The sequence below is a fragment of the Polypterus senegalus genome, chromosome 8, assembly GCF_016835505.1.
Source record: "Polypterus senegalus isolate Bchr_013 chromosome 8, ASM1683550v1, whole genome shotgun sequence".
Lineage (NCBI taxonomy): Eukaryota > Metazoa > Chordata > Cladistia > Polypteriformes > Polypteridae > Polypterus > Polypterus senegalus.
This window is the reverse complement of record NC_053161.1, coordinates 100,888,024-100,901,128: the sequence shown is the minus strand read 5'-3', so window position 1 is coordinate 100,901,128 and position 13,105 is coordinate 100,888,024. Positions and strand designations below refer to the sequence as shown.

At 34.1% G+C, this 13,105-nt stretch overlaps 1 protein-coding gene across 9 annotated transcripts in view; it reads right to left on the bottom strand.

The window, feature by feature from the left end:
- frmd4a (FERM domain containing 4A) overlaps positions 1-13,105 on the bottom strand; it is a 612,278-nt gene that overhangs the window by 46,029 nt on the left and 553,144 nt on the right. For all 9 annotated transcript variants that reach the window (XM_039761499.1, XM_039761500.1, XM_039761497.1 and 6 more), the window contains exons 8-10: positions 5,818-5,901; positions 1,057-1,122; positions 817-874 (exon numbers count right to left, since the gene is read on the bottom strand). In XM_039761499.1, coding sequence (XP_039617433.1) covers positions 817-874; positions 1,057-1,122; positions 5,818-5,901 — 208 coding nt within the window. The remainder of the gene's footprint in view (positions 1-816; positions 875-1,056; positions 1,123-5,817; positions 5,902-13,105) is intronic.

The window sequence follows — 13,105 nt, the reverse complement described above, 5'->3', positions numbered from 1 at the left end:
AAAAAAGAGTCTGCTCTGCCCTTTCTTATATAGTTTCTCTGTGTTCTGAGACAAGTCCAACCTACCAAAAATGTGGACCCCCATTATCTGTAGGAGCAGACCACACCTAGATCCACTCCCTGAATAATGACCAGACAAAAAGGCTCTTTGGGGCGGTGAAAGCCAATAACCAGTTCCTTGGTTTTGCCGATTTTAAGATGCAGACAATTCTCTTTGCACCAAGAAACAAAGTTATCAACCAATACTGTGTCTCATCCCCTTTATCAATGCAAGTGACATGACCTGGTAATTAAATTTATTAAACGTTATTCAGTGTCTAAGAAATGTAAAAATGAAAAGATAATGTTATAAGATTAAAAAATGAAAATCTATACAATATTAGATAAATTAACAATAACAAGAAAACTCACTAGACAAACCATTTAAAATCCATCTTATTAAAAATAGTTTTTATTCAACTTTACAAGGCTAGCAAATCCCAATTAATTTAGGTTTTGCTCCGAGTGCAAATCCAATTCAGGACCAAATCTAAAATACAATAGCAATAGACTTGAGGAATTGCAGAACGATTATATGAGGGATTTTCAGGAGTGGAAAATAAATATTTTACGACAGAATGAAAACACAATAGTTTACAAATAGACTTTATCACTTAAATTAAGAAAAAAAAAATAATTACACAATTTGTTACTATTTAAAATGTATACCCATTAGTTTATGTATGTATTTTATAAGGGAAGGGGAAGAAGTGCCAGGCACTTTGAAATATTTAGTTGTTGAAGGTGGAATGGATAAAGTAAACAACTATAAACTTACCTTAACTGCATAGTAGTGCACACCATATGTAGGAAGAGATTCCACAATGCTCATATAACTAAAAAAGATATAAAGACATTTTGCAAAGTATGAGCAAACAGAATATGACATTAAATGCAATAAGGATGTTGGCTAAGGTAGCATTGTATTTCAAACAGAGTTGTAGCTGAATCCTATTGATTCAAATTAATTATGCTGATGATGTAGAATAAATTCAATACAGAAACAATCCTAACTTACTTTACAATTGCTTGGCCCCTGGACTGACCACTCAGCTTCTTGTAGTGCTCTATAACTCGGTCTTCACTGCAACAGAAAGAAAATGTACTCATGTCTTTCAACAAGATTAATAACATCCACCTATCCACCAACAAAGCCAGCCCAGCTCTCAAGCAAAACACATTATATACATATATTTTTCAAAGAGTGTCAAATAAAGTCAGCTATTGCCATTATCAAGCATTTCAGGTAGATATACAACTAACTCAAGTGACAACAAAAATTATGATGGTTTGCAAATTACTAGTAACAAACGGTTGCACTTATTTTGCCATTTTTATTAAGATACAAATGACAAAAAATAAACTAAAACAAATTGCTTGGGAATATATATATATATATATATACACATACATACAGTATATATATATATATATATATATATATATCTATATATATATATATATATATATATATATATATATATATATATATATATATACACACACACACACACACACACACACACACACAGAGTATACACTACTAGCTAAGTTACAATTTCATAAGAATGGGCCTTGGTTATCGTGCCATCAGTTAATTGGATGTATCAAGAAGTACTGTGCAACTAACCTTTTCTAACAAGCACTTTTCTGTTTACTTTATCTGTTGTGCTTGAATGTATGGCTTCAATCTGTAATCTTGTTACAAAGTTTTTAGGGTTTAAATCAAAAGCAATATTTAAACTGAAACAGAGCTAAGGTATGGAAACAACAGTTTACCTCAGAGAAAGTGGGGAACTAAAAATTGCAACCATTAAGAACTGAAATAAACTCCAAATAAACTTACAATATGGAAGATGAGGGAAATGTGGCTTCAGATGTGGATTTTTACTTCATTCATTTAATAATTTGTTTCTGAGTGTATCGCCAGTGGTATGCTCATAGGGGGTGGGTGATGCAGTATTATTAGAAGTGAATGATTTTCATTTGTTTAAATCATTTGTTTTTGTATTTTTTGTCACTTGTATGATCAAACTGTTTTTTCTGTAATTTGTTTTAATTTTACTAATTACATCAGAATTTTACCAGTTTTATTATTATTAATATTCATTATAATTTTACTAATATTAATACACAGCCCAAAGGTTATATTCTCTGTGATTAATAAACTACTTTGGCCTGCATTAGGCCAAATTTTTTGTTACTTGTTTGTTCAAGCTTCTTTTTATCTGTAATTTGTTTAAATTTTATTGTATTAATTTTTTTTATCAGTTTAATTATTATTATTTAATTATCATATTAACAGATATTAATAGATAGCTCAACAGTAACACTGTGGTCAAAAAAAATAATTCAGCCAGCATCTGGCCTAATCACCTCTTCCAATGAAGACTGTAAAAAATTCCATTTTTCCATGAGTGTGTGTGCGTGAATGAGCATTATTTTATTATTATTTTTTTTTAAACAGTGGCTTTCTCGTTGCCACTATCTCAAAAATCTATGACTGGTGAAGCACCTGGGGAAAATTTTGGATGTGCTGTAGCTTGTTATCAGCATCAAAAAAGCCAAATTAAATCCATTGTGAGTCAATGTTGTACAAGAATAAAATCTGAAAAGGGAGTTAATACATTAAATACACAAGGGAGTGAATACATTTTATAGGTTGTGTACATAGGCTGTGTTTTTCAGACATGGCATATACCAATCATCCATTAATTTTTCAAATCTAATTACTGTATTATCATCATGGTGTCTACTATAGTCTACTGCATTACACAGCTCTGAAATGTTAACTGTTTAGACTTTTCAATTAATCTAATGCTCATGTGTCATTAGGATGCGGGAGGAAGCCTAAGTAGCAAGAAATTCCAAGCAAACTCAACACAGACAATGAACAGACCAGGGCTAGAACCCAGGTCAGGAGAGCTGAGAGGCACCAATATTAAACACTGTGCCATAGGTATTACTAAATATCTAACAAAACATCTGCCTTTGATCAGACTATAAAGTCAAGATTTAGGGCAAAATCAACAAGCTAAACCAAATAAAATAACCTGTAATATGATACACAAGCAACAAATATCTATTATCTTGGAGGATGTTATTTCTTTGTACAGATTACTTGTTTAATAACAAACCAGAGATCTGCTTAGTGATCAAGTTGTACCAAATAATGCTGAAATTAGATGGGGGAAATGCATTGTGTCAACAAGATCAGTGCTAATTATAAAAATAGTGTAGTAACACAAAACAAATATTATGAAAATTTCCTGACATCTCAGAAAAGCTAATTAATGAAAATTTATGCTCTCAAGGAACACCAATATTCTGAAAAAAAAAGAGAAGTCTGAACCTTTGGCTATTTGTAAGCTGCTAAAAGTGCTGCCTATATTGCACATTCGGGGCAAGAAAGATGATTATGCGCTACATATATTTACAGAAAAGTAAAGCACTGATTTTAATATTAAATATGAAAAAAATAAAATGACAGAGTCATTAAAAAGTTGTAAAAAATATTTAGAAAGTATAAAACAGGTATTGAAAAAATAAACTAAATCCTCTCTCTCATAGGGCATATAACAGCATAAGTAAATCCATCCATCTATCCATCCATTATCCAACCCGCTATATCCTAACACAGGGTCACGGGGGTCTGCTGGAGCCAATCCCAGCCAACACAGGGCTATATCCTAACTACAAATTATTCAAATAATTATCAGGGGTAAGGAATAGCAAACCACAGTGACACAATGGTATTTATTTATTTGCTCATGCATGGTATTCTAACCTGCTGGTCATCTAATATGCTCTTTGCAGCTTTCATTCACTATAAAGGAAAGCATTTCAGGCTAATTTAATATCTTGAAAGCCCTAAAGGTGTTCTAGAAAAAAAAAGATCAGAATAAGGCAGCTTTAACTGGGTGGAATTGTTTCAGAGAACAAAGGAAATAAGACACCTCAGTTAGTGGCCTTATTAGAAGGGTCTCTGCTAATCAGTAAGACCTTAAAAGCAGAACTGTTCCAAACACAGGCAAACTAACCTTGTTGTGAGGGGCACAACTTTATTCTTTTCATCATAATACTTGTATCATTACAGGGTTCAGTACTCCAAAGTGCAGGGTGCCTCTTAAAACTCTTCCAAACAAAAAAGCTGCTAGAAAAACTCTCAAGAATCAAACAAAGCTTGTTGCATAGCCTGGCATGGTTTAAATGCCAAACACATTTTAAATCCAGCTGCCACCACCTGCTGCAGTAACTTCTAGTGGAGTCATCTTCAAATTGTTACAGCATTTGTAATTTTCCAGACAGTAGATATTTTGAGAGAGACCGACATCTTACTACACTGTTTTCTTCGAAACTTGTACCTGTGCCTGTAATTTGGACATGATTTTAAAGAAAAAACAGCTAAAAATAAGTAGGTAATAAGATGATCTGTGTTTTTAACAACCAAAAAGTATTTTCAGCACTAAACTAGGCCATTCTGTCTAAATCATGAGACTTTGTTGGGTAATCAGACAAGCACTTTCCTGGTAGTGCCCAGCAGATCACTGTAATGTTTATGTCTACACTTAAGCATATTCATTGCACTGCTAGGATCATCTTGCATTGCATTCTTATTAATGGTTAACTGTTTAAGTACTCTGAGAAATTTCCTATTATAAAACAAATGTTAACTAATTGCCTTGGAAATATCACCAGTGAATTGCAGATTTATTATCAGTATAATAATCTGTATTTCTGAGCATCAGTCATGTTAAAGGTAAACTAAATACAGATAAAAGATCACAAAACAGATGGTTCTCACATGTTAACTAAAACAAATGTAATTATTTTTGTTTTTTTTTTTTGTCTTTGTACTAAAAGTGAAAATATACCCCCTGCATCTGTAGGATATTTCATTAGATTAATGAAATGTGCCATAATCAATTATCTTCTAAACATTAACTATCTTCAAATATTTCATGCTCTCCCATGCACTCCCCTTGCCAGACATTTACTTACTATTTTGACAATATTCAGAATCACATCTTGGTCCTTTCATTTTCTTAAGAAATATTTCTTTGATAAAGAATTAAATTTGCTATATGTGTATGATAGGCTAAAGTCCCCACATGGAAATGTTGGAGAGTGTGCTTTACTGTTGTCAATGAATAAGTCATGACTTTATAATTAATTAAATATTCTCAAGATCCAAAATATTGCAACTCCGGGCAAAAATCACTGTATAACATTAATATTCTGTGGAGGCTTTGTATGCATGCTTGTAAAATGAATTTCCTTTTCATTGAGTTAAACTGGATTTCAGTTATGGACCTTATTAGTTTGTTTACATGTGGTAATTTTGTATACCAAAAAAAAAAAAAACATTATTTGGATTTTCTTCAAAAAGAAAAATACTGTCTTTTATGTTTACGTTTTCAGTTAGTTATTCAAAGCTCATTTGCCTTTCTTGTTTTTACTGTTTAGTTAACTTTAAAATAAAAGATAAAACTTTTTTTATTCAGAAGAACCAGCTGTCCAGTTTAAGAAAAATCCTCATTAAGAGTGCACATGTAAGTAATATTTTATTACTTCAAACAATAACAGAAAAAGTAATCTACAGCTGTATATTACTACTTTGAAATTTAAAATTATTTAAAGACTTTGATATTTAACAGCAGTTTTGTAACTAGCATCTACTGGCAAACAATAACCATACCCAGCTCGCAAAAGTGGAAAAGAAATGTATATGAGCAAAAATGTTAAAATGCAGAATTCAGAACTAAAAATGGGCACTAACCAGTAAGCAAGAGAGGGATGCTCCTTTAGTGCTTGGGTTGGGAGGGCCGGCAGCTTCTTCAGGTCAGCTCTTGCAACATCATTGCTATAGGCAAAAGATATATAAGAATGAAACAAACAAATAGCGAACAAAATGGAACATTACTTAAAAATACACAATGTGCAAAGCAAATTAACAAGAAGCAAGCTGAGGATTTTATATTGCTGAAACATTCTAATCATTTAGGCAATGTGTAGAAGCAATGAAAACAGGCTAATATTAGCTTATCCTAAAAAAATGCCCATTTTGAACTAACCAATGATATTCTCAAAAGCTATATTTTACTAGAGTGTATTTGACATAATAGAATTTATTCGACCAGTGACAAGTACATTTAAGGTAGAAACTTCAAATGTTATGTTATATAAACGGTCATTCAAAAAAGTGGAACATACTAGCAAGTTATATAGCTAAAACATTTTTTATAGTGGCTAGATGAGTTATTATGAATTTGTAGACTTAACAATACATCATTAGGCACATTCATTCATTATTTTTCTGAAAATAGTTTATGAGAACCATACTCATTAATTCCAGACCTATTTAAAAACTCTGTTTAAGCTAATATCCTTGGCTGTGGGGTAGGGAAGGAAAAATGGGGAAGGTTGAGGAAACCCAGGTAGAAATGTTTGACACCATTTAAATAGGAACATATGTTTTGACAAAGATGGAGCTTAACATGTAAAAACAACCAAGTAGCTGCTAACATCACATGTAACTTTTAAATTATGAGATGCCCCTAAAAAAAAAAAAAAAACTAACTAAATTAAATATCAATAAAAAAAAAAAACTTTGACAGGAAGTAAAACCTGGCAGATATAATGAAGAGTCATACTTTTATCTGCTCAGAGCCCAACGGTGGATAATCACTTTACCTTTTTTCCTACTATTGCCATTTTGCTCCTGTCACTTGAAAAGTATAATAGAAAGAATACTCTGATATGGGAGTGTGTGGAAACCCAAAGCATTTAGCATGTTATTTCAAGAAATACATGCCAGTGTGATTTTACAGAGTTATGTGCACCTTTAATTTGATGAACTGGCATAACTTTTAAATGAAAATAACAATAATTCCACACTAGTATTGGACCCAAGGAGGCATCACTTTTTTTTTTGTTCATCTCTGATTATGCATAATGCACACATTTAATAATTGTTAACTTGTTTAATTTAAAAAAAAATAAAGAAATAATTCACAGTACAGTAGTTTCAGCAGAATGGCCAGGATAGTTATACATTTGCAGGAACCCACCCTTTTATTGATGGAACTCAAAACAATTAACTTTCATGATATAGCTCTCTCTGTCCCTTAAAACACACTATTCCGGGTTTAAAATGTATCTTTAAAAGATACTGTCTATAATATATTAAGCTAAAGTGCAGCCTATAATTTGAGAAAACACACTTGGAAATCTTTTAATTAGTAATATACAATATTATATGAAAGATCAATAACTAACATCATTCTCAACCACAGAAATTTAACATACACGTCAATTAAATGAAACCAGTGTATTTCTAAAATTTGCTTCCAGCAAGAAAAATTAATAAATAATTATAATTAAGCTCAACATGACGAAGCGCAATGAATAAACATCCATCACCAACTCCACTTAATGTAGTTCAGTGATGTGTAGGTAAAAGAAATGTTAAGTATACGTTACATGAAAACTGAAACTTAAAGAAAATGTTAAATAATATTGTATTTAATATACAATTAAAATTACATTCATATTTAAAATGTAATTTTAGTAATTTAAAAAATACACATCATTTTATATTATATAAAATCTGCCAACGCTAAACATGTAAAGGAAACAAAAACAAAACTTTGAATACATTTTTTTTTATAGTACATTGGTAGTTTCCCATACGTTGAAGCTACTGCTACTGACTGGACGGAGGCTGGATGGGGCAGAGGAGGGTGTTTCAATGCCCACCCACCACACAGCATTAGAGTGTTCCTCGAACAGCTGCCCCATTCATTCTCGGTAGGTGGCTGATGATGCTGCAAGCGGTGACCCGGTTGTGGCTGAACGGAGGCTATTGAGGGTGAATGGGGCGGTGGAGGGCAGCACTGTAGTGTGCTTCGGGTGGCTGCCTGTTGAATGGGGGTGGTGGTGGGTAATTCACTACCTGCCTTTGCCCACACCCTGTTCTTCTCGGTGGGCGGACGCTGCAGGCAGCATACTTTATGCAAGTGGAGATGACTATGTGGTGGGCAGGTTGTGAACCGCCCATTGCTGCCCCCATTCATTCTCAATAGCAAGCCTGCTTGTACTGTTATGTACATAGCAGGAAGTTGTCTCTCGTCAGTACACCAGACATGCTGATGAGGGGTGCCTTCCTGCTATGATAGCCTGTGCAGAAGAGCTCATTTTAACTTTTGGTCTTCATCCAACAATGTCTCTGAAACACAAATCTGATGCAAGTGCTGGCAATACAGTAAAGAAGAGAAAAACCATCACCATGGAAAATAAAGTAGAAATAATAAAAAAGGTCAGAGAAAGGTGAAAATCCATCATTCATTGGCAGAGCACTTGGTTACAGTCGGTCAAAAATAGCATTAATTAATATACGTAATGTACCTGTTCTGACTTACATACAAATTCATCTTAAGAACAAACCTACAGTCCCTATCTCGTACATAACACAGGGTCTTGCCTGTACATGGAATTTGAAATGTTTTATTTTGAAATAAGATTGAACAAACAGTAAACTTTGCCACATCTTCAGATTCCAAAGGGATGCTAACACTGTTGGATTAACAATGCAGTAAGTTTATTATTTTGTCCCTATAAAATGTGCAATAACAGGTACAAAGACAACCACAGAAACAGATACTTGAATTTTAACACCTGGCTGAATTTCTCTTCATTATGAGTTTTCCATGCTTCCTACTAGTATAATGACATACATTTAAGGCAGATAAATCAAGATGTTTAATTATAGATTTTGATTATCCAGCAGATTCCTGTCAATCAATAGCCAAATAATTAAGTTTCTGTTATATTTTTAGCACAACTTAGTGACTGTATTTTCCAAAAACAAGTTCAATTTATAGTATTTCTAAGATTATGTTCCTGTGATGATTACATTTCAAGTAATTCTAAATAAACTTTTAGTCACAGCAAAAATTAAAATAGAAAGCAAAGATAGCTTTCTGTTGCTCAGCAGTATGGAACATGCACAAATTTACCTATTCAGTCTTCTCTTGTTTATGCCTATTCACAAAGGCACATCTGCAATCGATCGTGTGCAGTAATGAAATTTACTATTCACATCTGAAGTGAATTTGCCTGTTTGCTTTTTGAATGTATTTGTGTGATTTTAGATCTATTCAGTAAAGTCTCTGATTCGGTCTAAGTGATAGTTACTCATAATGCAATACAAGCTTTTTTTTATTGCATTTTCATTTATTCGTCCTGATTTAATACTTTTTTGTGACTTCTTTAACCTCATGTTCTATCTTTTCTTTTTTCCTTCCTCCTATCCTACCGGCCCATAAGCATACGTCTCCATGGGCGCAGCGCCTTACTCACATGCCACAGTAAGCCGATGAAGCAGTTGAGAACGATTGGGTGCGACTCACCCCAATCACCTCATCAACTCCCTGCAGTCATGCAATCGCGCCCACGGAGACGGACACGACGAACTGGATTTAAAAACGGACCATATTTTTTTTTGAAGCCATGCAAGTTACAGTTTTACTATTAATGTATATAGCTTAGCTTGAAGCAAGGTCCATATTAATTCAATTTGCCTTAATGACGGTTCAGTTGGTAAAGATGTCGTCACAAAGTTGCACTTGTTTTATTTTACTTTGGTGAATACTGTGTAATGTACCTGAGCTTGAAGTTTTGAAGTAATAGTATTATTACTGGAAGTTGCACTATTATTTATTTTATTGTTATTATTAGTTTAAATATTATGCAGTTTAATGATGGTAAAGTTGTTTAAAAAGTCACTTTAACATGTCAGTGGACAGAGATTGTTAACATAAACAGAAAGTGTAGTTGGTTTACAAAAAATATTTACTATTTATTCCTTTTCTGAGACATGTTCAGTGCAATACAATTTTTGACAAGCATCTCTGGATATTTTACTAATCCTAAATGCCTCTTTGGATGGTTGACAATATGTTGTCAAAATTTTAGTTTAAGTTGTTTGTAAAATTTGTTCAATAAAAAGGTTCTATATTTTGACTGCAACTGTCATGCAACGTGATTCCTTCTCTTCATTAGTGCCCCCCTCCTTGAAACTATCACTTTATGGGGCCATGCAAACCTGTATTAATACTTGTGTGCACATTAAAATGTTTTTTTGTACAATGTACAATTCTCATGACAATGGAATAGGTTATTCTTAACCAGTCTACTGCAGTAATCAATCCATCCGGGGGTATGCTGGAGCCAAACCCAGCCAACACAGGGCACAAGGTAGGAAATAAACCCCGGGCAGGGCGCCAGCCCACCGCAGCTACTGCAGTAATTGCAGTGGAAAATGTGATTAACTCATGCATGGGAAAAAATTACCGTGAAACCAGTACAATTTTTAAATACAGTAATCCCTCACTATATCACGCTTCAACTTTCTTGGCTTCACTCTATCGCGGATTATATGTGTAAGCATAACTAAATATATAACATGGATTTTTCACTGCTTCGCGGGTTCTGCGGACAATGGGTCTTTTTACTTCCTGTACATGCTTCCTCAGTTGGTTTGCCCAGCTGATTTCATACAAGGGACGCTATTGGCGGATGACTGAGAAGCTAACCAATCAGAGCACGCAGTTAAGTTCCTGTGTACTGAATGCAGTGTTAACCAGGAAGTCTCGTCTCGCTCATTCAGCATCAACGCGTTTCGCTGTGTAAAGACTTTTGTGTATAAACGTTTGTGCTCTTTTGTGTTTATCTTTGTGCATAGTCAAGCCCTTCATTAAAGCTCCAAAACGATCTGCTCCTGCTACTGCTTCAGGGTCTGTGCCCAAGCGCCAACTGAAGATGTTAGCAATTGCCAAAAAGGTAAACATTTTGGATTTATTGAAGGAAGGGAAAAGCCACACCGCTGTAGGACGCCATTACAGCATCAATGAGGCTACGATTCTTTTTATTTAAGAAGTAGGAAAGGAATATAAGATCTATGGCCGCAGTGTCCTTTTAACCAGGGTGCAAAACGAGTTGTAAGTGGATGTAATAAGGCAGTAGTCTGGATGGAATCTGCTTTAGGGATTTGGATTGAAGAAGAATAACGGCGGTGCTACACAGTTGCCTGAAGAGGCTCCTTTAGAAGAGCTGTAACGCTCTCCTTTGTTGTGCAGTAAAACTAAACTCATCGTTATCGGACAAGTCATCGTGTCATTGTTGGTAAGTAACCATAATTAATTTTCTACTTACAGTACTTAGTACATGTACGTACGTTTAGTGTCACTGTACACACATTTACTGTATACAATTTTTCTTGCATTGTACGTATTTATTGCTGGTGGCCTGTCTATCATAATGGCTGTAACATATGTGATATTGGAGACACTCAATATCTTTAAAATAATATTTAGGGTTTACTGTATATAAACAGTGTGTTTACATACATAATTTTAATGACTCTTACCTAATATCTAAGAGAATACAAAGGGTATAATGCTGTATAACTGTGCAGGGAATATTTATAAACAGTGTGGGAGAGTTTATAAGGGCTTAAAATATATAAAAATAACCATACAAACATATGGTTTCTACTTCGCGGATTTTCACCTATCGTTTGGGGGGTCTGGAACGCAACCCCCGCAATCGAGGAGGGATTACTGTATACCATGATACACAATTTTGGTCATACCGCCCAGTACTACGTCAGCTCATTTCATACATCTTTGGAAATTCCCAAATTAGCAGGGAACCACTCATTTACATATGTTGGGACAACGTGATGGTCAGTAGCATTCACATGTGACTGTCACAGGTAAAAGGGCAGGAATTTATGTTCTGTGACTACAATGTCAAATGTTTACTTATTATTTATTAAACAAATACACTGGCATGCAGAAAAGGTTTATTACTGTGTACGTCCTCTCTGTTTATTTCTTGCATAATGCACCTGACAACAAATACTGTATACATTCATGCCATATACAAGAAACTGATAAACAAAAGCAATAAATACAAAGCTACAGAAACCTCAGTATTTAATGAATGAAAACCATGTTCGCCCCCTTCCACTATTGCTTCACTGCTGCTGCACAAAACAAACTAGATATAGACTCTCATTCAGCTTTGCCAGATTTAAATCTGATATTAGCACGTCTTATGTGTGGCTGTGCTGATGTCTTCTGAATAGGTAGGCCAGTTTATGTTTGTGCCCAGATAAATGGTAAAGATGAGGTGAAAAAAGGCTTTCACCTCAATGCTTAATAAGTAAGTATGAGACATAAAAGAGTGATTTTTGCATAGTATACAGAAAAAACTTATACAAGATGTATACTCCTCTTTTAAGAAAAAAGGCATTGTGACAGACTACAGATTTGCATATGTTTAGTAAAAAACACCCTTTGTATTAGCTCAAACTCAACTACAAGTTTATAAACCCCCAAAAAATGCACTTTGCTGTTGCAAACAGTAAATTGAGAATGGAGAATCTGTCAGCATGCTGTACTCTCAAAATTTTTCCATACTATTTTGTGTTTATGCAATATTTTACATGTATTTACTCAGTATAGCATTCATATATTTTTTTAGTTCCGGATTATTTACTGTCAGTTAACATGGACCGCAGGATGAATGGGGATTACAGTACATTACTCTATGTTTAAAAACTGTACTTTTACTCTTACAATCGCATGTATTAACTTCTGATGTATTTATTACTATGAGTATTCATCCATTAACCCATACATGCATTTATTGTACTAACTTATCCAGGTTCAGGATCATTAGGGCCAGAGTCTAACCTGACAAGGTCAGAAATTAGGTGAGAAGTTAGAAATGAACTAGCAACCTTATGTTATAAGGCTGAGGTAAACAACTTCATACTGTCTGCACTACAACCAATATCATTTTAAGCGTCTAGAAAATGAAAAGTTCCCCACTTCCCTCTCTTAATTACAAGTTTATTTGTATGGCTGATGCCTTTTTCCAAAGCGACTTACAACTTTTTGATATACAATTGGTTACATTTGTTTTCTTTTTGCAATTGGAGCACTGGCAGGGGAAGTGTTGCTCAGTGTCACACAGTATCATTGGCGGAATTTGAACCC